At 39.8% G+C, this 25973-nt stretch overlaps 2 protein-coding genes across 3 annotated transcripts in view; one reads left to right on the top strand and one right to left on the bottom strand.

The window, feature by feature from the left end:
- The window catches only part of FANK1 (fibronectin type III and ankyrin repeat domains 1), a 125770-nt gene that overhangs the window by 36510 nt on the left and 63287 nt on the right, over positions 1-25973 (bottom strand). The window lies entirely within an intron of this gene.
- LOC112631928 lies at positions 674-1729 on the top strand. The gene is made up of 4 exons (XM_025397502.1): positions 674-693; positions 823-987; positions 1080-1190; positions 1574-1729. The coding sequence occupies exons 2-4, from the start codon at positions 853-855 to the stop codon at positions 1718-1720; spliced, it is 393 nt and encodes a 130-aa protein (XP_025253287.1). The 5' UTR covers positions 674-693; positions 823-852; the 3' UTR covers positions 1721-1729.

The raw sequence follows: 25973 nt of genomic DNA, 5'->3' as shown, positions 1-25973 counted from the left end.
ATGGGTGGAAAACATGGGTTGCAAAAGGACACACTACATGATTATAACACACACAAAACACTACATGTTGTTTATGAATGCACAGATATGTAGTAAAATTAAAAAAAGCTGATGGGAAGAACACACGCCACCTCAACAACATAAGGGAAGGGATGGGGGCATGATGGGCAGGAAGAGGGTCTTGCCAGTGTATTTGTAAGGTTTTATTTCTTCATGAAAAGACTTTAGGACACATATGGCAAAATGTTAACATCTTAAACCAAATGGTACATTGAGTACATTACCATTTGAAATAATTTTGATATGTTTAAAATAGTTTTTGAAAACTATAAAAATCAACTATATATATTACCGTTTCAGGCCTCTTGGTTTTCTCAGAGAAACCAATTTCAGGGTTCTAGATACTGAGGGATACATGTAGAAGAAGAAACAACTGAGCCAGACACTGACCTCTTACTGTGAGTCATCTCACTGAATCCTAACAATTCTGGCTGATGGATGTCACCATGACTCACATCTTCACGTCCTTGCATCATGACATCGGTGTTGAACAACTCATGTTTTTCCCAGCCCACTAAAACCAAACACCAGGAATGGTAGACTGTTATGGATTACCCCCAAAATAACCAGAAGCCAGCAAGCATTTCAATTCCAAAGACATCCAGCCTAGAATCCTACTAGAGATCAGAAAAGGCAAGCATATCTAAATTAATGTCAAATTTCAACGCAGTTCACCATGAAGTTGTATGAGGAGTAAAAAGATAACATTCCCAGAGACCCAAGAGTTTCTTATGGCTTGCTCTTTACCGATCACTGATCTAGGTATATAATGAGAGATCTCCATTAGTGAGCATGCCACCAGCCACAGGTGGCCCACTGCCACCAGAGCTGGCCACGGGCCCACTTCCAGCTGCTACTAATGATGGAGCCAAAACCCTCACTGCTAGCCATCACCCCCCTCCAGATCTGGTACAGAGCCCAGAAAAGGTGGGTGTGGTGCTTGGAAAGTTGGTTCATGTTTGTGTGTGTGTTGGGGGCAGGTAGTGATCCAAATGTAATGGCAGCATGGTCTCTCCAAGGAAGCCTTAGGTGTGAGTGACGCCTCAGTGAACACATACACGTCAGCAATGGACCAGCTGCTGCCAAGTCACACAACTATGCAACACGTTGCTCACGCAGAAACGCCAATGGTTAGTGTAGAGCCCATTGATAATGTTCCTGCATCTTCTTTACTTTCATACAAAACTCATCAAGATGCAACTCTCCACTTAGGCAAGAGGTGCTTTTGGCAAAAAGTTATTATTGCCAGATAGGACCTGGATGGTCAGGTCATGAATGAATGACCTCATCAGGTAAGAGCTAGTTATTTTTAGGATGCCAAAAAATAGTGGATGGGACCCAATTTGTTTTGCTTTGTTTCTTAGCCAACCTACAGTAATTTGACAGGTGTATTCTAATCCTTACAATATTATACCCATATACTTTCTATTTTCTCTTTGATAAAAATTCTGGTGTTTTTGTCATCATCTGCTAATATACGTGTTTTAGGATGCTAAAATATGTACATTTACAGGTCACCAGCAGAGTGCAAACATTACTGACAATGGAGCAGAGGCCCAGGGCGGCACTGAGCCTTGGTAAGAGCCGACGGAAGTGGCAGGTCACAAGCCCAGTTGCTGAGAGGAGAACTGCAATGCAGCAACACTTATATGCCACTTAATTTGGGTCATGTACTAGTGTGGATACTTTATTTATTCATTTAACTTTCACCACATTTAACTTCACCAACTCTATATGCTGTAAGGATTTTTATTATCTCCCTTATAAACAATCTGAGGCACAGAGAGGTTACATAACTTGCCCAAGGTCACACAGAAATAACTGGTAGAACCAGGATCAAAATGAAGATAATCTGGCTCAGGAGTCCCTTACCTAGTCCTGTAGCATACTGCTTTTTTTTTTTTTTTTTTTTGAGACAGAGTCTTGCTCTGTCACCCAGGCTGGAGTGCAGTGGCCAGATCTCAGCTCACTGCAAGCTCCGCCTCCTGGGTTTACACCATTCTCCTGCCTCAGCCTCCCGAGTAGCTGGGACTACAGGCGCCCGCCACCTCGCCCGGCTAGTTTTTTTGTTTTTTTAGTAGAGACGGGGTTTCACCGTGTTCGCCAGGATGGTCTCGATCTCCTGACCTCGTGATCCGCCCGTCTCGGCCTCCCAAAGTGCTGGGATTACAGGCTTGAGCCACCGCGCCCGGCCATACTGCCTCTTAAGAGTAGAGATATAAAATGTAGACCAGGGGTGAAAAATCAACTATTAGTTCGTTCTCCAGATTTCCTTCTTCATTTTAAATCAGGTCTAGCTCATGAACTGGCTTGAACCCCAAGGAAATTTCTAAATGATCAAGAAAATTCGGTAAGAAAAAGTGAGACAATGCAAATCAGGTAATTGTCTGAATAAAGTATAGAGATGCTGTGTGCAAGCGGAAGAAGATAAGGCAGCTTATCCTAGCACCGAGGTCAGGGAGGCTGCTGACCTTCAGGAGCCCAGTCCATGAAAGGAAAGATGGTATAAAAAGCCCACGGCAACCAGTCGTGGAAACCAGGAAGGCAGAGAGTTTGGCTGACGTTTACTTGCAGACACTATGGGCATAGGTAGGAAGCCAGTCCAACGCTGCATTAGGCTCAGCACGAAATCTGGGAGAACAGTTGCATCAACAGGAGGGAAAGGCTATAGAACGTGGGCAAAACAATTAGCAAGATAGCTCATAGATAAATCTGAAAAGATTGTATATACTTAGGGCAGAAAGCACACATCACGGTGGAAAACTACTCTGAATTTACTACTAATACAAGAACAAGTCTCTCTATTTGTAAATGTTATCATCCCCAAGTTTTATAATATAGCTAAAGTTGCAAGGAGTGGTAAATATATCTATGACTATAGTCCTGACTCACTTGACACTAGGACTTAACGTGCTGGATGTATAACAAGTAACACATCTACCCTAAGGTGATGAAAATTAACATTTTGAGAAATTCAAAAGCTGATCCTTTTTGCTATTTATTTAACCATGATGTTTATATCCCTATCTGTATTTATATGTTATCAGTGGAAACACTCTTGAGAACTGTTTTTATAGACTCTATTCAAGTTTTATAGGACAGATATAACACATCCACAGCAACACATTCACAAACACTACTTACATGCTACACTTTTTATAAAAAAGTTTTAGAACTCTATTTTCTCCTGTCATAAGTAAGTCTCAGATCTTTCAAAAGGTACTTTTTAAGTCTGATAACCAGCATCCAAATTTAACCAACCACGTAATTTCATCACAAAGTCAGGCTTTAATGGTATTTTAACTTTTCTAAAGATTTCTAAAGATTTTGTTTTCTAAAAAACAAAAAGAAAAAGGAGACCTTATGTTCAATTTTGGATGGTTCTTTTAAATAATTAGTAGGATCTTTCCATCATGACAAATATTTCTTATCTTAAAAGTTTCCCAAGTAATGAAAAAGGAAGAAGAAGAACAGTAAAACTATAAGTACCTCAAAAGGACGATTATGAGAATTTATGAATGTGTTACGTACCACAAAAGGCTTTTGTAAGAAAGTTCTTATGCAAATCTGACAAATAAAACAATTTTATGCCTCTGGTGCCATTTGTTAAGCAATGAATAGGAATATAGAACAATAAATGGTTTCATACACTGTCACCACTCAGTCCCTATGGTTACTCAGAAGATGGCATAAAACATGGCTCAAGTACATCAGAAATCATAATAAAAAGCTATCACTCACAAATTATAGGTTTGAATGTAGAAAACTATAAAGTTTATGTAAACCACTCTACAATATTAGGCCTTAGCATCCTACATTTTTTAAAAAGGATTGTAATAGTAAAAGGAATGCACCAGAAATATGCCAAGAGGAGACTCAAAATACAAATTAGTAAAACAAAAAAAAATCAGATTATTCAGCATCCATCCTTATGATAAATAGTTGACCATATCTCAAAAGCTACAGAGAGAAGCGGTGATCATACACTGTATTGGAATGAGCAATTGTGATCAGTATCATGAAAAGTGGGAAATGATAAAGAAAAAAAGCAAATATAAATAGATTCGTTATATAAAAAGAGAACACCTTAAAGCAGAATTGTAGTTTCCCTGCTCTTCCAAACTTATGTGAAAATTTACTGAAGTCAAATTTCACTAGCAAGGGGCATCTGTGGTCTAGCCTCCGGTGGCACATGGTCCGCAATGAAGATGACTGCACACTGAAGGGGATGCTATATGAGAACAGTAGTGGCTGTAACCTCAAAGCAATTTATCATGGTTTGATCAGATATTTACAGCAACCATTAATCACAAATACATTCTAGGTCGGGTGCAGTGGCCAACCAATACCTGTAATCCCAACACTTTTGGAGGCCAAGGTGGGAGGATCACTTGAGGCCAGGAGTTAGAGACCAGCCTAGGCAACATAGAGAGACCCCATAATCACGCCACTGCACTCCAGCCTGAGTGAAAGAGCAAGACCCTGTCTCAGAAAGAAAAAAAAGGAGAAATTAAAATAACTATAAGGTACCATTTTACCTGTAAAATTAGACGAAAAACATGTAATGGTAATAATATTCAGTGTTGTTTAAGACTGTGATAAAATGGTTTGAGATTGAGGATTACACTGTATACTACACAATTCTTTAAAAAAACAATTTGGCTGTATTCAAAAATGATTATAAGATCTCCTACTTGGTGGTCTCGCTTCTAGAAACACATCCAAAAAATAAATTCAAAAATCAAAAAATAAATGTAAAAGCTAAAATGTTTTTGTATTGTATGTGCTTTTATTTTTATTATGAAAAAAAGTTTCTGTCTGTGCATGGTGGCACATGCCTGTAGTCCCAGCTACTTGGGAAGCTGAAGCAGGAGGATCAGTTGAGCCTAGGAGGTCGAGGCTGCAGTGAGCCGTGATTGTACCGCTGCATCCCAGGCTGGGCTATAGAATGAGACCCTGTCTCAAAAAAAACAAAATAAAAAATAAAAATCTCACCATGAAAAGTAGAATGAATAGTATAGCAAATCCGCTTGTATCTGTTCTGTTACCCAGCTTCAATTAGCAACACAATTATGGCCAATCCTATTTTACCAAGGAGTCCATCCACCATCCCTGCCCAAACCTGGGTTATTTAATAGCTAAGTTTTGATAAGACTTTACTTTGTATGAGTGTTCTAAAATTCTTTACATATATTATTTAATCTTCACAACAACCTTATAAAGTGCTAGAACTTTCCTCTTTTACCTGTAAGGCTGGAGACACGCAGAGGTCCCATCATTTACTAGCGAGGTCATGCAATAAGCAGCAGAGTCAGGATGTGAACCCAGGGAACCCGACTCCAGTGGCATGTCCTTAACTTTCTATGTGCTATCTACTACTGCCCTATGTTTAACTACATACACACATACATAAATCACAACATAAAATAAAAACCAGAAACACTTTAATACCATTCACAGCAATAAAAACTAATCTAAATGTCCAAGAACATGGAATTTGTTAGATACACTTTGGTACATTATTTAGATAGAAGAATATTTACTGATTAAAAGCATGGAAGATGATATACTAAGGAAAAGACATGAACTTACACATGTTATTATAATGGCGTAAAATGTACAGATGCACAGACAGAAGAACTGAAAGAATTTAGAAAAACGAAAGACAAAAATAGCATTATGGCTGATTTTTTGGTATTATTTTAAGCTGGTATAGTACTGAATAAAGGGGGAAAAAACAAAATGTAACTGAGCATTTTTATTCTTAATGGAAAAAAGATTCAGCTAAGATGAACTACTAGCCTAGACTCTTCCTTGCTGAGCTTATACATATATGATAGCAACAAGTCTGATAAAAATAAACCAAGAATAAGTCAGTGTGGATGCTTCAAAGCATGAGACATTTCAATTACACTCTGGCTCAATTTATTGACCATTTTGGTGTCAAGCAGATATACTGCTTGACATTTATTTCCAAGGAAAAAGTTTACTTATACCCATTCAGCACACTTGTGGGACACCTCCCCTGTGTCCTGAGGGCACAGGTGTAACCAAGATGACCAAGAGGGAAGGGCAAAGTGAGGAGCAAGGAACATTCAACACCAAACAAATACAAACCAGATGCATGGGGGAGGCAGCTGCGGAGGGAGCCTACAGGAAGACATGTTCAAAATGCATACAGTTTACATACATTCTAATCCGGGAATGAGGTGCCTTAAGTGAGGTCTCAGGATAAAGAGGCAAGTCTGGCAGAGCCTGCAGGCAAAGAATACATCATCTCATGAAGACATTTCAATATACTTAAATTGTCTTATGTTTTTATCCCCAAACATTCCTTATCCTTTAAAAGTAAGTAATGTAAGTGCAAACTGCCCAAAAGTTGCTTTCCTCTACTTTGCTAGTAAGTTCTTCTAGGGCAAAAATCAGTTCAAACAGCAAAAACAACAAAAGCCAAAACTCCCTAGGGTAGTAATCGGGAAACACTGCTTCCTCTCCTGGCTCTACCATGGATATTCCTCATCAGGAAAACTGGGGGATAAATAAGGATACCTGTCCTGCCCTCCCTCTCAGATTTACTGCAAAGAAAAAATAATGTGACAAAATATTGAAGTGATTTGAAATGTATAAAGGACTTCACAGACATAAGGTAGTGGTAATGCCTTTGAAAGTCACGATGCTCACACCTATTTCACACTTCTAACCACATAGGAGTTCTATACAGGTAACAGGTAGTAGGCAAAGAAGGAAACGTACTTCCAAGATATTTCTTTTACTTAATTACAACAACTTCAATTTACTGCAAGCTTGCTCTAAGCAAAATATCACACAGGACACTTGATCAACAGTGGATTCAACTTCACGATGATGGGGTGTTCTCAATTTACAGATAAGGACAGAGAGGAGGAGACCAAAGCTCAAAGAGGTACAGTAGCTTGTTCAAAGCTACAGAATTGATAAGTGGAAAGCAAGGATTTCAACCCAGATCTCTAACTCCAAAATCTGTGCTCTTTCCCCTACAGGCTGTGCCTGGTATGGAGCTCCTGAGATTTTCTATGGAAATGCACAATGAGTCTGTAAAATGACAAAGTCTTTTACAATCAGATAAGAAAAGCCAAATTGCTATATATATTCTTTAGACACAGTATGTCACTGAAGTCTAAAATATATTCATAGTGATAAATGGTAGGATACTTTAACAATAGCAAAGTATTCAAATGCGTACGATCAGCTTATATTCACTCTTAAGAAAAACGTACTAACGAAGGATATAACTAAGCAATTCAGGAGGAGTGCCAGTGAAACCTACTCAACCTCACTGATAAACAAAACGATGCAATTACAATGACATTTTGCATTCATCAAGTTTGTTTATTTATTTATTTATTTTTGAGACAGAGTTTCGCTCTTTGTTGCCCAGGCTGGAGTGCAATGGCACAATCTTGGCTCACCACAACCTCTGCCTCCCGGGTTCAAGCAATTCTCCTGCCTCAGCCTCCCGAGTAGCTGGGATTACAGGCATGCACCACCACACCCAGCTAATTTTGAATTTTTAATAGAGATGGGGTTTCTGCATGTTGGTCAAGGCTGGTCTCTAACTCCGACCACAGGTGATCTGCCTGCCTCGGCCTCTCAAAATGCTGGTCATCAAGTTTATTAAATCTAAAATCTGCCAGTAGCAGTGAAGAGGAAGAGTGGAACACTCTCAAACTGCCAGTAGAGTATAAATTGGCTAAGTTCAGGTCGTGCATTCTCTATCATCCAGCAATTCCACTCCTAGGTATGGTTCCTTACATGTGTAAGAATGTTCATGGCAACTTTACGTTTAAGAGAAATGGAAAACTACTGTAATGGCCAGCATGAAAAGATTGGGCAAATTATGAATAATCAAACATTAGCATACTACATAGCAGTTAAGACTAAAGTTAAAATGAATTGGGGCTAAATATACCCACGTGAATAAATCGAGGGGAAGGTTGAATCACAAAAGAAAGCTGTAAAACTTTATGTAGAGAATGATACAATATAGGTCAGGTGCAGTGGTTCATGCCGTGATTCCAGCACTTTGGAAGGCCTAGACAGATAGATCACTTGAGGTCAGGAGTTTGAGACCAGCCTGGTCAACATACTGAAACCCCATCTGCACTAAAAATACAAAAATTAGGTAGGCCATGGTGGCTCACACCTGTGGTCTGAGCTACTTAGGAGGCTGAGGCAGGAGAATCACTTGAGCCCAGGAGGTGGAGGTTGCAGTGAGCAGAGATTGCACCACTGAACTCCAGCCTGGGTGACAGAGCAAGACTCCATCTCAAAAAAAAAAAAAAAAAAAAAAAAAGAATGATACAATCTACATAATATTTGATCAAAACTATATCACGAACAGAGGAAGATAAACATAGGATGAAAGAAAAATAATTTTGTCAGCAATATTTTGTTTCTTAAGCTAGGTGTTCTTAGCATGTATTGTTTTACATATTTTATGTCTGAATTATTTAATAAAAGAACAAAGTACTGCATACATGGATATATTTCTATCCTTATTTTTGTCTTACCCTTCTCTCCCAACTAAATAGGTATCCAAGTAAGCTACACTGCAAAATTATCTTAAAATGTTATATAAAGGTGGTTCAGCTTCAAATTCAGGAATCCTGAGACCTATGCATCTTTAATATTTTCTATATTCCAATATAGTTTCAATGCAACTATAGTTGCCCCTCGGGATTGGTTCCAGGACCCCCAAGGACACTAAAATTCAAGGATGCTCAGGTTCCTTATATAAAATGACACAGTATTTGCATATAACCTACATGCATCTTCCCATATACCTTATATCATCTCTAGATTACTTTTATAATACACAATACAATGTAAATGCTATATAAGTAGTTGAAGTAGTTGTTATACTGTATTTTTATTTGTGTTTTCTTTGTTGTTGTATTGTTATTTTTGAGGGTTTTATCCCGCAAATATTTTTAACCCTTGGTTAAATGTGTAGAGCAGACCCACAGATACAGAGGCCGATTGCAGAGACGAAGCTCTTGGAGGAGAGTGAGCTGAGGTTCATTCACTCTCTACCCTAGTGCTATCAATAATTATTTGATCTGAGCTGATCTGGTATTATTCAAATATCCATAAGATTCTGTTTTATCCTTCCTTAAAATATGTTGCAATTAATTTAACCATGACAGATAAGCAGTGACTTAACACATAATATGTAGCACATTTTATTCTATGGCCTTTGGTGCTTACCCACATTTACACTGCCTATTATTTACCAGTAGGTGTAAAAATTAGATAGCAACTAACTTCAAATATGCAAACAGGTTTCCAATATTTCTGTCATGTGAGTTCCCATCATTACATGAACCCATCTCCTAGTTCACGTGTGTCACCCATAGGATGTGACGCTGTCTTTCAACTCAGGTTTGTCAGGCTGCTGTCTGAGTCTGATAAAAGTTCTCAACCCAGCTAGTTACAGAAATTAATTATATTCTCATAAGCCTCTCTTATTCACACAGGTAAAATGTAATGACACATACTGACACAAAAATCTTTTAAACCCTGTTTTTTTTTTAGCACATAATGTGGTATTAAAGGGTAAATATGACTATATCAGGGATCATTCCCAAATTGCCCTCTACTGCTGTTTTCCTTCTCCATCCCCTGGCCTGCCAGTATCCTTTTTTATTCATTCTCTGTTCCTTTGCTCACAATAATTTTTTGAATGTTACTATGTGGCAGACCTATTAGGAACAGGGAGCACAAGACACTTTCTGCCCTGAGTCTGCAGTCTTGCAGGAGAAACAGACATTAAACAAAGACACTACCTGCCTCCCTAAAAAAAGTTATAATTGTGATGATTGCTCTAAAGAAAATAACTGAGATGCTGAGGGACATCCGAGCTCGTATCTCAAGGAAGCAGCCCAGAGAGGACAATTAAGAACATAATAGCAAGAAAAAGGATTCTTTCTTCCACGTAAGTCACCAGTGACATGCTCTGCAAACTTGCCCCATGCAAATCCAAACCTGAAAATGAATCCAATCATCTTAATATAGTAGTCCAACTAATATTAAGCCCTCTGGAGAAAAATCTAATCCTCATGACCAACATACCTGATAGATAAGCTAGACAACCCCTTAAGGGTTGTGATTTTTAAGGAAAATGTAATTTTCTGTTTATACATCAATTCATAATATCTGCCACATATTGTTGCTCTTCAAAATGGGGTTTCTTTATAATCTACAACTGCATTAGCCTATTCTCATGCTGCTATAAGGATAAACCCAAGACTGGGTAATTTATAAAGGAAAGAGGTTTAATTGACTCCAGTTCCACATGGCTGGGGAGGCCTCAGGAAACTTACAATCATGGCAGAGGGGAAGCAAACAAGTCCTTCCTCACAAGGCAGCAGGAAGGAGAAGTGCCGAGTGAAGTGGGGAAAAGCCCCTTATAAAACCATCAGATCACATGAGAACTCACTCGCTATCACAAGAACAGCATGGGAGAACTGTCCCCACAATTCAATTACCTCCTACTGGGTCCTTCCCATGACACATGGGGATTATGGGATTACAATTCAAGATGAGATTTGGGTGGGGACACAGAGCCAAACCATATCAACTACCATGTCCCTGTTTCTCTAACAGCTTTCTACAATGGTTTACAATAAAAATAATAAATAGAAGGGTTGGATGAACTTACCTTACAAAGACAAATTTTGTGCTCTAAATCTTCCCAAACATACTCATTCTAAATAGGCTACCAGGGTATACACAGAAACATAAATTGTATTTTTGCAGCCAGTATGAAAATAACCAGGATCATAAATCAGATATTAATTATAAATAATGGTCATTCTTCTTTGCATTTATCAGAATAACATCCTACATAACAAATCCCCTGTTTCTACTACGGGACTGTTTCCACATTCATCTGTTTCTTGGCTCCAAGCATGTCTTAATGGCCAAGATTCATGTACAGACCCTTACTGCAAACAGTAACTAAACCTATTCTGCAAATAAAATGCAAAGGCAGCTACTATATCATAGTTGTCCTTCCAAAAATTCTCCTCCTATAGAAAAAAAAGTTTGAAAATAAATTTACTTCCTTTTCTTTGTGCTAGCTACAAAGGTACACTTTTAATATCAGCTTGAATACAAATAAATCTCTTTAATCTTCCGAGCAGGTATTGCTTCGCTCTTCTTCCCTTTCTAACCTCCTTCCTCAAAGCTCCCACTTTCTTCACACTTAACACCCCCTTCAACTCTTTCATTAATTTCCTAAAACTGTTTAGGGGACTTGCACTTGAAATTATCTTTAAACTACCAACTTTTGTTCTGCTTCACCCTGTCTTACTACAGTATGTAAATATGTATCCCTCTCAAAATTCAAATTACAAAATAACCCTACAAATAAAAACTGGCACGTGTGAGGAGGCGTAACCTTGACGAACAAGGAATGTAAAAAATGCCATGCAGTCAGATGGGTTCAAGAATGCACACTCTGTTGTCTCAAAACAGAAGCCTAAATATATATTCAGATATTGGCCTTTTTTTTTTTGTTTGAGACACATTTCGCTTTGTTGCCCAGATTGGAGTGCAGCGGCATGATCTCGGCTCACTGCAACCTCCACCTCCCAGGTTCAAGCAATTCTCATGCCTCCGCCTCCAGAATAGCTGGGATTACAGGCACGCACCACCACGCCCAGCTAATTTTTGTATTTCTAGTAGAGATGGGGTTTCACCATGTTGGCCAGGCTGGTCTCGAACTCTTGACCTCAAGTGATCCACCTGCCTCGGCCTCCCCAAAGTGCTGAGATTACAGGCATGAGCCACTGCACCCAGCCTGGAAACTTCTAAAAATATATACTTTAAAAAAAAAAAAAAAGGCCAGGTGCGGTGGCTCACGCCTATAAATCCCAGCACTTTGGGAGGCCAAGGCAGGTGGATCACAAGGTCAAGAGTTCAAGACTAGCCTGGCCAAGATGGTGAAACTCCATCTCTACAAAAAAAAAAAAAAAAAAACAAAAAAAAATTAGCCAGGTATGGTGGCGGGCACCTGTAATCCCAGCTACTAGAGAGGTTGAAGCAGAGAAACGCTTGAACCCGGGAGGTAGAGGTTGCAGTGAGCCGAGATCGCGCCACTGCACTCCAGCCTAGGTGACAGAGCGAGACTCAGTCTCAAAAAAAAAAAAAAATATTTATATATATATACATATATATAACCCCTCTGGTCCCTCTCACCCAGAGAGGACCACCAGCGAAAATTCTTTCAAAGATTTATTTAGCATGGATACATAAAATTTTACAAAAAGCCATCATATTCAAGGTGCTGTTCTGCAGTGTGTGTGTGTGTGTGTGTGACAAGGTACTTTGCAGTGTGTGTGTGTGTGTGTGTGTGTGTGACACAGAGTAAGACTCTGTCTCCCAGACTGAAGTACAGTGACACAATCATGGCTTATGGCTCATTGCAACCTCCGCCTCCCAGATTCAAGTAATTCTCATGCCTCAGCCTCCAGAGTAGCTGCGATTACGGCACATGGCACTGGGTTAATTTTTGTATTTTTAGTAGAAACAGGGTTTCACCATGTTGGCCAGGCTGGTCTCAAACTCCTGATCTCAAGAGATCTGTTCCGCCCACCTTGGCCTCCCAGAGTGCTGGGATTACAGACACAAGCCACTGAATCCAGCCCAAGCTTGCCTTTTTAAATTAACAAGTTACTAGTAGATATTTTTGCATGTTAGTACATGGGATTTTAACTCAATTTTTAAAAACAAGGGTACTCTCTGTATAAAATAATTTTTACAGACAACACTTCAATAAAAACTGTGCACTTAACTTTACATAGTGATAAAATATTTTTAGATATGTTATGGCAAATTCCTAGAAGGAGAATTGAGTTTTTGGATGTGTATAGGTTTCATTTTGATACATATTGCCAAAATGCCCTTTAAAAGGAGCATATGTCAATGTACCAACTGCATGTAATTTCAAGCGGAAGTCCCCTGAAGATTATCCACCTCCTGCTACCAGATATAAGGTCTAAAGACACATTAACACATGTATACAAGAAGACCTAGCCAAGAATGATCACGGTAGCATCAGTACTGTAGTGACAAAAAATTGGAACTAACCTTTTCAGCAGAAGAGTCGATAAATAAATTGAGGTATGTTTACATCACAAGATACTATCCATTTTCTTATCATCTGTTAGATAAGTTATAGTATCTGTTATCTAGAGTCTACCTGGAATCGCTCTGCTTTACTTCAGCTCATATTCAGTATGTTAGCTTATAAAATATGTAAAATAATCCATTGTTTATAAATATATACACATGTAGGATAAGTATAAAAACAAATGTATTCATTCAGCTAATATTTACTGAGAGCAAAATACATAGAATATTAGAAAAAATGTTTGCAATCATGGGTAAGATAAAGATATCTTATATAGGACACAGAAAACATTAACTACAAAAGAAAATAATTTCATAAATTGAGTTTCAATACATTAAAAACCTCTACTCTCTGAAAATCACCATTAAGAAAATTAAAAGGCAATTCACAGAGCAGGAAAAAAACATTGATGATACGTAAGTCTAACAAAAGGCTTACATCCAGAATATATTAAAAATGCTTACAACTAATAAGAAGATATACAGAGCAAGATGGCCGAATAGGAACAGCTCCAGTCTCCAACTCCCAGCACGAGCGACACAGAAGACCGGTGATTTCTGCATTTTCAACTGAGGTACTGGGTTCATCTCACTGGGGAGTGCCAGAGGATCGGTGCTGGTCAGCTGCTGCAGCCCAACCAGCGAGAGCTGAAGCAGGGCGAGGCATCGCCTCACCTGGGAAGCGCAAGGGGGAAGGGAATCCCTTTTCCTAGCCAGGGGAACTGAGACACACAACACCTGGAAAATCGGGTAACTCCCACCCCAATATTGCGCTTTAAGCAAACAGGCAGGCCAGGAGATCATATCCCACACCTGGCCGGGAGGGTCCCACGCCCACGGAGCCTCCCTCATTGCTAGCACAGCAGTCTGTGATCTACCCGCAACGCAGCAGCGAGGCTGGGGGAGGGGCGCCCGCCATTGCTGAGGCTTAAGTAGGTAAACAAAGCCGCTGGGAAGCTCCAACTGGGTGGTGCTCACAGCAGCTCAAGGAAACCTGCCTGTCTCTGTAGACTCCACCTCTGGGGACAGGGCACAGCTACACAACAACAACAAAAAAAAAGCAGCAGAAACCTCTGCAGACGCAAACGACTCTGTCTGACAGCTTTGAAGAGAGCAGTGGATCTCCCAACACGGAGGTTGAGATCTGAGAAGGGACAGACTGCCTGCTCAAGTGGGTCCCTGACCCCTGAGTAGCCTAACTGGGAGACATCCCCCACTAGGGGCAGTCTGACACCCCACACCTCACAGGGTGGAGTACACCCCTGAGAGGAAGCTTCCAAAGCAAGAATCAGACAGGTACACTCGCTGTTCAGAAATATTCTATCTTCTGCAGCCTCTGCTGCTGATACCCAGGCAAACAGGGTCTGGAGTGGACCTCAAGCAATCTCCAACAGACCTACAGCTGAGGGTCCTGACTGTTAGAAGGAAAACTATCAAACAGGAAGGACACCTACACCAAAACCCCATCAGTACGTCACCATCATCAAAGACCAGAGGCAGATAAAACCACAAAGATGGGGAAAAAGCAGGGCAGAAAAGCTGGAAATTCAAAAAATAAGAGCGCATCTCCCCCGGCAAAGGAGCACAGCTCATCGCCAGCAACGGATCAAAGCTGGACGGAGAATGACTTTGACGAGATGAGAGAAGGCGGCTTCAGTCCATCAAATTTCTCAGAGCTAAAGGAGGAATTACGTACCCAGCGCAAAGAAACTAAAAATCTTGAAAAAAAAGTGGAAGAATTGACGGCTAGAGTAATTAATGCAGAGAAGGTCATAAACGAAATGAAAGAGATGAAAACCATGACACGAGAAATACGTGACAAATGCACAAGCTTCAGTAACCAACTCGATCAACTGGAAGAAAGAGTATCAGCGATTGAGGATCAAATGAATGAAATGAAGCGAGAAGAGAAACCAAAAGAAAAAAGAAGAAAAAGAAATGAACAAAGCCTGCAAGAAGTATGGGATTATGTAAAAAGACCAAATCTACGTCTGATTGGGGTGCCTGAAAGTGAGGGGGAAAATGGAACCAAGTTGGAAAACACTCTTCAGGATATCATCCAGGAGAACTTCCCCAACCTAGTAGGGCAGGCCAACATTCAAATCCAGGAAATACAGAGAACGCCACAAAGATACTCCTCGAGAAGAGCAACTCCAAGACACATAATTGCCAGATTCACCAAAGTTGAAATGAAGGAAAAAATGTTAAGGGCAGCCAGAGAGAAAGGTCGGGTTACCCACAAAGGGAAGCCCATCAGACTCACAGCAGATCTCTCGGCAGAAACTCTACAAGCCAGAAGAGAGTGGGGGCCAATATTCAACATTCTTAAAGAAAAGAATTTTAAACCCAGAATTTCATATCCAGCCAAACTAAGTTTCATAAGTGAAGGAGAAAGAAAATCCTTTACAGATAAGCAAATGCTTAGAGATTTTGTCACCACTAGGCCTGCCTTACAAGAGACCCTGAAGGAAGCACTGAACATGGAAAGGAACAACCGGTACCAGCCATTGCAAAAACATGCCAAAATGTAAAGACCATCGAGGCTAGGAAGAAACTGCATCAACTAACGAGCAAAATAACCAGTTAATATCATAATGGCAGGATCAAGTTCACACATAACAATCTTAACCTTAAATGTAAATGGACTGAATGCTCCAATGAAAAGACACAGACTGGCAAACTGGATAAAGAGTCAAGACCCATCAGTCTGCTGTATTCAGGAGACCCATCTCACACGCAGAGACATACATAGGCTCAAAATAAAGGGATGGAGGAAGATTTACCAAGCAAATGGAGAACAAAAAAAAGCGGGGGTTGCAATCCTAGTCTCTGATAAAACAGACTTTAAACCATCAAAGATCAAAAGAGACAAAGAAGGCCATTACATAATGGTAAAGGCATCAATTCAAGAGGAAGAGCTAACTATCCTAAATATATATGCACCCAATACAGGAGCACCCAGATTCATAAAGCAAGTCCTTAGAGACTTACAAAGAGACTTAGACTCCCATACAATAATAATGGGAGACTTCAACACTCCACTGTCAACATTAGACAGATCAACAAGACAGAAAGTTAACAAGGATATCCAGGAATTGAACTCATCTCTGCAGCAAGCAGACCTAAGAGACATCTATAGAACTCTCCACCCCAAATCAACAGAATATACATTCTTCTCAGCACCACATCGTACTTACTCCAAAATTGACCATATAATTGGAAGTAAAGCACTCCTCAGCAAATGTACAAGAACAGAAATTATAACAAACTGTCTCTCAGACCACAGTGCAATCAAACTAGAACTCAGGACTAAGAAACTCAATCAAAACCGCTCAACTACATGGAAACTGAACAACCTGCTCCTGAATGACTACTGGGTACATAACGAAATGAAGGCAGAAATAAAGATGTTCTTTGAAACCAATGAGAACAAAGATACAACATACCAGAATCTCTGGGACACATTTAAAGCAGTGTGTAGAGGGAAATTTATAGCACTAAATGCCCACAAGAGAAAGCAGGAAAGATCTAAAATTGACACTCTAACATCGCAATTAAAAGAACTAGAGAAGCAAGAGCAAACACATTCGAAAGCTAGCAGAAGGCAAGAAATAACTAAGATCAGAGCAGAACTGAAGGAGATACACAAAAAACCCTCCAAAAAATCAATGAATCCAGGAGTTGGTTTTTTGAAAAGATCAACAAAATTGACAGACCACTAGGAAGACTAATAAAGAAGAAAAGAGAGAAGAATCAAATCGACGCAATTAAAAATGATAAAGGGGATATCACCACCGACCCCACAGAAATACAAACTACCATCAGAGAATACTATAAACACCTCTACGCAAATAAACTGGAAAACCTAGAAGAAATGGATAATTTCCTGGACACTTACACTCTTCCAAGACTAAACCAGGAAGAAGTTGAATCCCTGAATAGACCAATAGTAGGCTCTGAAATTGAGGCAATAATTAATAGCCTACCAACCAAAAAAAGTCCAGGACCAGATGGATTCACAGCTGAATTCTACCAGAGGTATAAGGAGGAGTTGGTACCATTCCTTCTGAAACTATTCCAATCAATAGAAAAAGAGGGAATCCTCCCTAACTCATTTTATGAGGCCAACATCATCCTGATACCAAAGCCTGGCAGAGACACAACAAAAAAAGAGAATTTTAGACCAATATCCCTGATGAACATCGATGCAAAAATCCTCAATAAAATACTGGCAAACCGGATTCAGCAACACATCAAAAAGCTTATCCACCATGATCAAGTGGGCTTCATCTCTGGGATGCAAGGCTGGTTCAACATTCGCAAATCAATAAACATAATCCAGCATATAAACAGAACCAAAGACAAGAACCACATGATTATCTCAATAGATGCAGAAAAGGCTTTTGACAAAATTCAACAGCCCTTCATGCTAAAAACTCTCAATAAATTCGGTATTGATGGAACGTACCTCAAAATAATAAGAGCTATTTATGACAAACCCACAGCCAATATCATACTGAATGGGCAAAAACTGGAAAAATTCCCTTTGAAAACTGGCACAAGACAGGGATGCCCTCTCTCACCACTCCTATTCAACATAGTGTTGGAAGTTCTGGCTAGGGCAATTAGGCAAGAGAAAGAAATCAGGGGTATTCAGTTAGGAAAAGAAGAAGTCAAATTGTCCCTGTTTGCAGATGACATGATTGTATATTTAGAAAACCCCATTGTCTCAGCCCAAAATCTCCTTAAGCTGATAAGCAACTTCAGCAAAGTCTCAGGGTACAAAATTAATGTGCAAAAATCACAAGCATTCTTATACACCAATAACAGACAAACAGAGAGCCAAATCATGAATGAACTTCCATTCACAATTGCTTCAAAGAGAATAAAATACCTAGGAATCCAACTTACAAGGGATGTAAAGGACCTCTTCAAGGAGAACTACAAACCACTGCTCAGTGAAATAAAAGAGGACACAAACAAATGGAAGAACATACCATGCTCATGGATAGGAAGAATCAATATCGTGAAAATGGCCATACTGCCCAAGATAATTTATAGATTCAATGCCATCCCCATCAAGCTACCAATGAGTTTCTTCACAGAATTCGAAAAAACTGCTTTAAAGTTCATATGGAACCAAAAAAGAGCCCGCATCTCCAAGACAATCCTAAGTCAAAAGAACAAAGCTGGAGGCATCACGCTACCTGACTTCAAACTATACTACAAGGCTACAGTAACCAAAACAGCATGGTACTGGTACCAAAACAGAGATATAGACCAATGGAACAGAACAGAGTCCTCAGAAATAATACCACACATCTACAGCCATCTGATCTTTGACAAACCTGAGAAAAACAAGAAATGGGGAAAGGATTCCCTATTTAATAAATGGTGCTGGGAAAATTGGCTAGCCATAAGTAGAAAGCTGAAACTGGATCCTTTCCTTACTCCTTATACCAAAATTAATTCAAGATGGATTAGAGACTTAAATGTTAGACCTAATACCATAAAAATCCTAGAGGAAAACCTAGGTAGTACCATTCAGGACATAGGCATGGGCAAAGACTTCATGTCTAAAACACCAAAAGCAATGGCAGCAAAAGCTAAAATTGACAAATGGGATCTAATTAAACTAAAGAGCTTCTGCACAGCAAAAGAAACTACCATCAGAGTGAACAGGCAACCTACAGAATGGGAGAAAATTTTTGCAATCTACTCATCTGACAAAGGGCTAATATCCAGAACCTACAAAGAACTCAAACAAATTTACAAGAAAAAAACAAACAACCCCATCAAAAAGTGGGCAAAGGATATGAACAGACATTTCTCAAAAGAAGACATTCATACAGCCAACAGACATATGAAAAAATGCTCATCATCACTGGCCATCAGAGAAATGCAAATCAAAACCACAATGAGATACCATCTCACACCAGTTAGAATGGCGATCATTAAAAAGTCAGGAAACAACAGGTGCTGGAGAGGATGTGGAGAAATAGGAACACTTTTACACTGTTGGTGGGATTGTAAACTAGTTCAACCATTATGGAAAACAGTATGGCGATTCCTCAAGGATCTAGAACTAGATGTACCATATGACCCAGCCATCCCATTACTGGGGATATACCCAAAGGATTATAAATTATGCTGCTATAAAGACACATGCACACGTATGTTTATTGCAGCACTATTCACAATAGCAAAGACTTGGAATCAACCCAAATGTCCATCAGTGACAGATTGGATTAAGAAAATGTGGCACATATACACCATGGAATACTATGCAGCCATAAAAAAGGATGAGTTTGCGTCCTTTGTAGGGACATGGATGCAGCTGGAAACCATCATTCTTAGCAAACTATCACAAGAACAGAAAACCAAACACCGCATGTTCTCACTCCTAGGTGGGAACTGAACAATGAGATCACTTGGACTCAGGAAGGGGAACATCACACACCGGGGCCTATCATGGGGAGGGGGGAGGGGGGAGGGATTGCAATGGGAGTTATACCTGATGTAAATGACGAGTTGATGGGTGCAGCAGACCAACATGGCACAAGTATACATATGTAACAAACCTGCACGTTATGCACATGTACCCTACAACTTAAAGTATAATAATAAAGAAAGAAAGAAAGAAAGAAAGAAAGAAAGAAAGAAAGAAAGAAAGAAAAGAAAANAAAGAAAGAAAGAAAGAAAGAAAGAAAGAAAGAAAGAAAGAAAGAAAGAAAAGAAAGAAAGAAGATATACAACCCAATTTTTTTTTTTTTTGGTGGGGGATGGAGTTTCACTCTTGTTGCCCAGGCTGGAGCGCAATGGCACGATCTCGGCTCACCGCAACCTCCGCCTCCCAGGTTCAAGCAATTCTCCTGCCTCAGCCTCCCGAGTAGCTAGAATTACAGGCATGTGCCACCACGCCCAGCTAATTTTGTATTTTTAGTAGAGACAAGATTTCTCCATGTTGGTCAAGCTGGTCTCGAACTCCTGACCTCAGGTGATCTGCCCACTTAGGCCTCCCAAAGTGCTGGGATTACAGGCCTGAGCCACCATGCCTGGCTATGACCCAATTTTTAAATGAGTAGAAAATTTGAAATCATCTTTTACAAAAAACTGACAAATGGCCAATAAGGATACAGTAAGACGACTAGTCATTGTGGAAATGCTAGTAAAAATGACAATGAAATGCTGAGAAGGCCTAAAATGTAAAAAGACTGAAAATACCAACTGTTGGTGAAGATGTGGAACAACTGGAACTCTCACACACTGTGGGGTGGAAACCTGGAATTGTATAACCATTTTAGACAGTTGGCAGTTTCTAACAAAGTTAAATACAGACCTGCCCAATGAACCAGCAATTCCATTCCTAGGTATTTACTCAAAATGAATGAGGCATGTCCACACAAAGGCTTGTACATGAATGTTCAGAGTAGCTTTAATCATAATCGCCAAAACCTAAAAACATGCCAAATGCCAATCAGCAGATAAATGGATAGTGTTCTACCCACACAATGAAATACTAACCTGCAATAAAAATGAACTATTGGTACATGCAATAGCGTAGATAAATCTCAAAAACAAATTATGGAAAGCAAGTGAAAGATTCTGAGCCAAGGAGCGACATGATCAGATTTAGGTTTTAACAGGATCCCTCTGGTTACCATATTGAAAACAGACCAAAGTGAGGTGAAGGCAGGAGCGGGAAATCAGACAGAAGGCAACTCAGTAATCCAGGTGCAAATATGATGAAGGAAGGACCAGGCAGGTAGCATGACAGGTCATGAAAAGTGATCAGATTCAGTCATCAAAAACTATCAGACTCTGAAGGACTCTCCACTCTATAACAATTAGACTTGGGCTGGGACACATCCTTTGAAGCATTTCTCATAAAATGTAGAAGAACCATCCAGGGACATCCCCACCCTTTCGCCCTACACCCTCTCGCCACCAAATTAAAAATTTAAAATATGAGTAGACCTCAGATCAGTCAGAAACCAGAAAGAACAAACCAGTGTCTCCATGTTCCAAAGCCATTGCAACAGCACCCAGAAGACAGGAGCCAAGGAATCTAGAGAGGGAGAGGACTCAGACCAGAGAAGCAGGCAGTGAGAGCAGTGGAGAAGCGGAGCTGACCTGATCTGCACATAGATGGAGGAGTAAGATTACCATGAGGCCAGGTTAATATAGCAGCCATGATGTGGGGATACTGAACTTGGAAAGCAGCAAGAAATAGAAGCTGAACCTGAGACTCCTGCTCTGAACAAAAGTCTCCAGTGGATCCAATATGATCATGGTTTGGATAAGCCTCTTGACTACCGCCAGAGGCAGATGCAAATGCTCTCTAAAGGAAGGACTCACCAAGTTAGCTACCCAGTTTAAGATCAAAGATTAAACACAAGGGGAGGCAAGCAAGCTGCAGAGATATACACCCTCCAAGAACCAAAGAGGCTGGAGTGTCAGATTCAGAAAATCCAAGAGCTATGTACAAAACTTTAAAGAAACAGAAGATTCTATTACAAATTGAGTATTAAAGAGCTAGGAATTAGCAGAAATAGTTGAGGAAAAAGGCAAATGGAAATTCCTAAAATAAAAAATTGTTGAAATAAAGTAGGTAGGTCAAATGCAAAAAAGGCAAAGATAAAAAGATAATTACATATCTGAAGAATTGACTCAATTTACCCAAAATAAAACGAAGATGGAAAACACAAATAGAGGTTAAAAAAAACAAAATGAGAAGATCGTGCATATATTTAATCAGAGAGCCAGAAAGGAGTAATAAAAGGAACAGAAGAGAGGAAATATTTAAAGGAAAGTGTGTCATAACTAATTAAAGATATGAATTCAAAATTCCAGGATCCCAATTAAGATAAAAAGAAAAACATGCCTAGACACATAAATATGAAACAGCAGAACATCAAAGGCAATAATATGATCCCAAAAACTAGAGAGCACACACACATCATCTACAAAAAAATGTCAGAATGACAGAATTCTCAAAGATGACAATGCAGACTAGACAGTAATACAGTAAGATCTGCAGACAGAAGAGAAAAGGAGCTGTTCAGAGAACTATATGCTCAGCCAAAATTCCCTTCGGGAACAAGAATGAAATAAATGCATTTACCAATTTTAAAATGAAGACATTCTGCAAGTATTTGCAAAACATACCTGATAAAAGACTAGTATCCAAAATATACAAAGAATTCTTAAAACCCAACAAGAAAAAAAGCCCCATTAAGAAATTAAGATCTGAATAAAAACTTTACCAAAGATGTACCAATGGCAAATAAGCATACTAAAAGATTCTCATCATCAAATGTCATTAGGGAATTGCAAATTAAAATATGATGCCAGTATACACACATTAGAATGGCTATAATTCAAAAGCCTAATGATACCAAAGTCCAGCAAAGATGCAGAGCAACAGGAACTCTCATTCATTGCTGTTGGGACTGCTAAATGGTACCGCCACTTCAGAAGTTTCTTCCCAAGTTAAACACAGTCTTATCATGGAATTCGGCAATCATGCACCGAGGTAACTGCCCAGTTTATTTTAAAACTTGTACGAGAATGTTTACAACACCTTTATTTATAAGGTCAAACACTAGAAGCAACAGGTCCTTCGATAAGGGAATGGACAAACTGGTATTTTTACAATGGAATATTTGTTATTCAGTGATAGAAAGTGAGTTGTCAAGCCATGAAAAGTCGTGGAGGAAACTTAAATATATATTTCTAAGCGAAAGAAGCTAGTCTGTAAAGGTACATCTGTATTATCCCAACTATATACCACTCTGGAATAGGTAAAACTATGGAAACAGTAAAAAGAACAGTGGTTATCAGGAGCTTAAGAAGAGGGAAGAAGGGTTGAATAGGTGACAGATGGAGGATTTTATTCAGGGAGTAAAACTATTTTTTTTTTTTTTTTTGAGACAGAGCCTTGCTCTGTCACCCGGGCTAGAGTGCAGTGACACGATCTCAGCTCACTGCAACCTCTGCCTCCAGGGTTCAAGTGATTCTCCTGCCTCAGCCTCCCGAGCAACTGGGATTACAGGTGCCCACCACCACGCCCGGCTAATTTTTTTATTTTTAGTAGAGTCAGGATTTCACCATCTTGGCCAGGCTGGTCTCAAACTCCTGACCTCATGCTCCACCTGCCTCAGCCTCCCAAAGTGCTGGGATTACAGGCGTGAGCCACCACTGTGCCTGGCCACTATTCTTGATGGTACTAGAATGGTGGCTATATGACACTGCATTTGTGAAAGTCTGTAGAACTTCCCAGTACAAATAATGAAGTTTAGTGTTGCAAAGTTTAAAGAAGCATTTAGGAAGCTGGGGAATCCCAAGTTAGAATGCCGACTATGACAACATGTTGATGATACAAGAAATATCAAGATATAGATGGCTACCAAAATTGTATATAATTTAGCTGTGTTACGAATGGATGAAACAACTTTACTGAAGGAGTAAGGGGAAAGGGTTTTGCCCTAAATAACTCTGGCAATGAGTGCAGTTTCTGAGACTAAAAGCAAAGGAAACTGGACATAAGCACTGTACTCTAGTTGATAACACATTTCCCACAGAGATACAGCTTAACAATTCTGAAATTGCTGTGCATGTATATGGGAAATGAACAACTAGGTAAATTAATGGCAGATGATGAAAGCTAGATTTCTGTTGGAGTAGGAGTTAACATATAAGCAAGGGAAGGAGGCTAGAATGATCCATGTGGTAATGAATTACAGTTGGAGATATCAGTTGGACTCACTTTTAGTTTAACTCACATAAACAAATATTTGCAGGTATATTTGTACAAACAGGTAAGTAGACACTGATACATTTCTCAGAACTCCTTTGAGAAATAGCTGATTCAAGACTGAGGGCAGGAAATTATACAAAATGAGTCTAGAGTATCTTATTGTGCCAAAATGTAAGTTCATTTTTTTTGTTTTTGTTTTAAAAAAGCCCATCCCACTATAGAAAAGGGATGCCAACAGGACACAGGAGAAACAAGAAACTGAAAAAACTTCCAATGACCAAAACTGGAACATTTGAATAATAAATTAAACAGCACTGGATTATAACTGAAAGTATAAAAATATTCCTCAGTCCATACTGATATAAATGAGTGAATAAACAAACACAGGAGGAGAGGCAAAACTCCTATGCAAATAACTCATTAGATAATCTCCCCTCAAGGAGCTGCAGCATAACTCCTCAATCCTGAAGTGTGGTTGCATAGAGACTTCCAAAAAGTACACGGAAAGGAAGGGGGAAAGCGTCACTTTGCAATGGAGAAACCTGACGAACACTACCTCAGCCAGATGATTAAACAATCAACAGTACGGTTGGGCGCCGTGGTTCATGCCTGTAATCCCAGCACTTTGGGAGGCCAAGGTGGTTGGATCACAAGGTCAGGAGTTAAAGACCAGCCTGGCCAATATGGTGAAACCCCATCTCTACTAAAAATACAAAAATCAGCCAGGCATGGTCACAGGTACCTGTAGTCCCAGCTACCTGGGAGGCTGAGGCAGGAGAATTGTTTGAACCTGGGAGGTGGAAGTTGCAGTGAGCTGAGATTGTGCCACTGCATTCCAGCTTAGGTGACAGAGACTCCGTCTCTAAATAAATAAACAAATAAATAAATAATCAACAGCAGTTAAGTCACGTGGATAGTATATATTCTTAATTTGAGGTAACGAAAATCACATTTTTACCTCTGTGATTTTCCTCCCAAAAAAAATCTATAAAATCCATCTATGAGAAAAAAAAAAAAAAAAAAAAAAACAGAAAAATTCCAATTGAGAGACATTTGCAAAATACCTGAGCAGTACTTCTCAAAATTGTAAAGGTTATCAAAAACAAGAAGAGTCTGAGAAACTGACAGCCAAGTGGAACTTCAGGAGAAATGACAACTAAATATAATGTGGTATTCTGGATGGGATAAAAGAGGAAAGAGACATTGGGTAAAAACTAAGGAAATCTGAATAAAGTATGGACTTTGGTCAATAATAATGTATCAGCCTGGCATGGTGGCTCACACACCTGTAATCCCAGCACTTTGGGAGACCGAGGTGGGTGGATCATCTGAGGGAGTCAGGAGTTCGAGACCAGCCTGTCCAACATGGTGAAACCTCATCTCCACTAAAAATACAAAAATTAGTCAGGCGTGGTGGTGGACACCTGTAATCCCAGCTACTCAGGAGGCTGAGGCAGGAGAATCGCCTGAACCCAGGAGACGGAGGTTGCACTGAGCAGAGATCACGCCACTGCACTCCAGCCTGGGTGACTCCATCTCAAAATAATAATAATGTATCAACATTGGTTCATCATTTGTAACAAATGTACCATATTCATATAAAATGTTAATAATAGGGGTAAATGAGTGCAGGTTATGTGAGAACTCTAAGAAATAGATCAGAACTGCTTTTTTTTTGGCCGGGCGCGGTGGCTCAAGCCTGTAATCCCAGCACTTTGGGAGGCCGAGACGGGCGGATCACGAGGTCAGGAGATCGAGACCATCCTGGCTAACACGGTGAAACCCCGTCTCTACTAAAAATACAAGAAAATTAGCCAGGCGAGGTGGCGGGCGCCTGTAGTCCCAGCTACTTGGGAGGCTGAGGCAGGAGAATGGCGTGAACCCGGGAGGCGGAACTTGCAGTGAGCCGAGATCGCGCCACTGCACTCCAGCCTGGGTGACAGAGCAAGACTCCGTCTCAAAAAAAAAAAAAAAAAAAAAA

Source organism: Theropithecus gelada, chromosome 9 (genome assembly GCF_003255815.1).
Source record: "Theropithecus gelada isolate Dixy chromosome 9, Tgel_1.0, whole genome shotgun sequence".
Taxonomy (NCBI): domain Eukaryota; kingdom Metazoa; phylum Chordata; class Mammalia; order Primates; family Cercopithecidae; genus Theropithecus; species Theropithecus gelada.
This window is presented reverse-complemented; position numbering and strand designations above follow the sequence as displayed.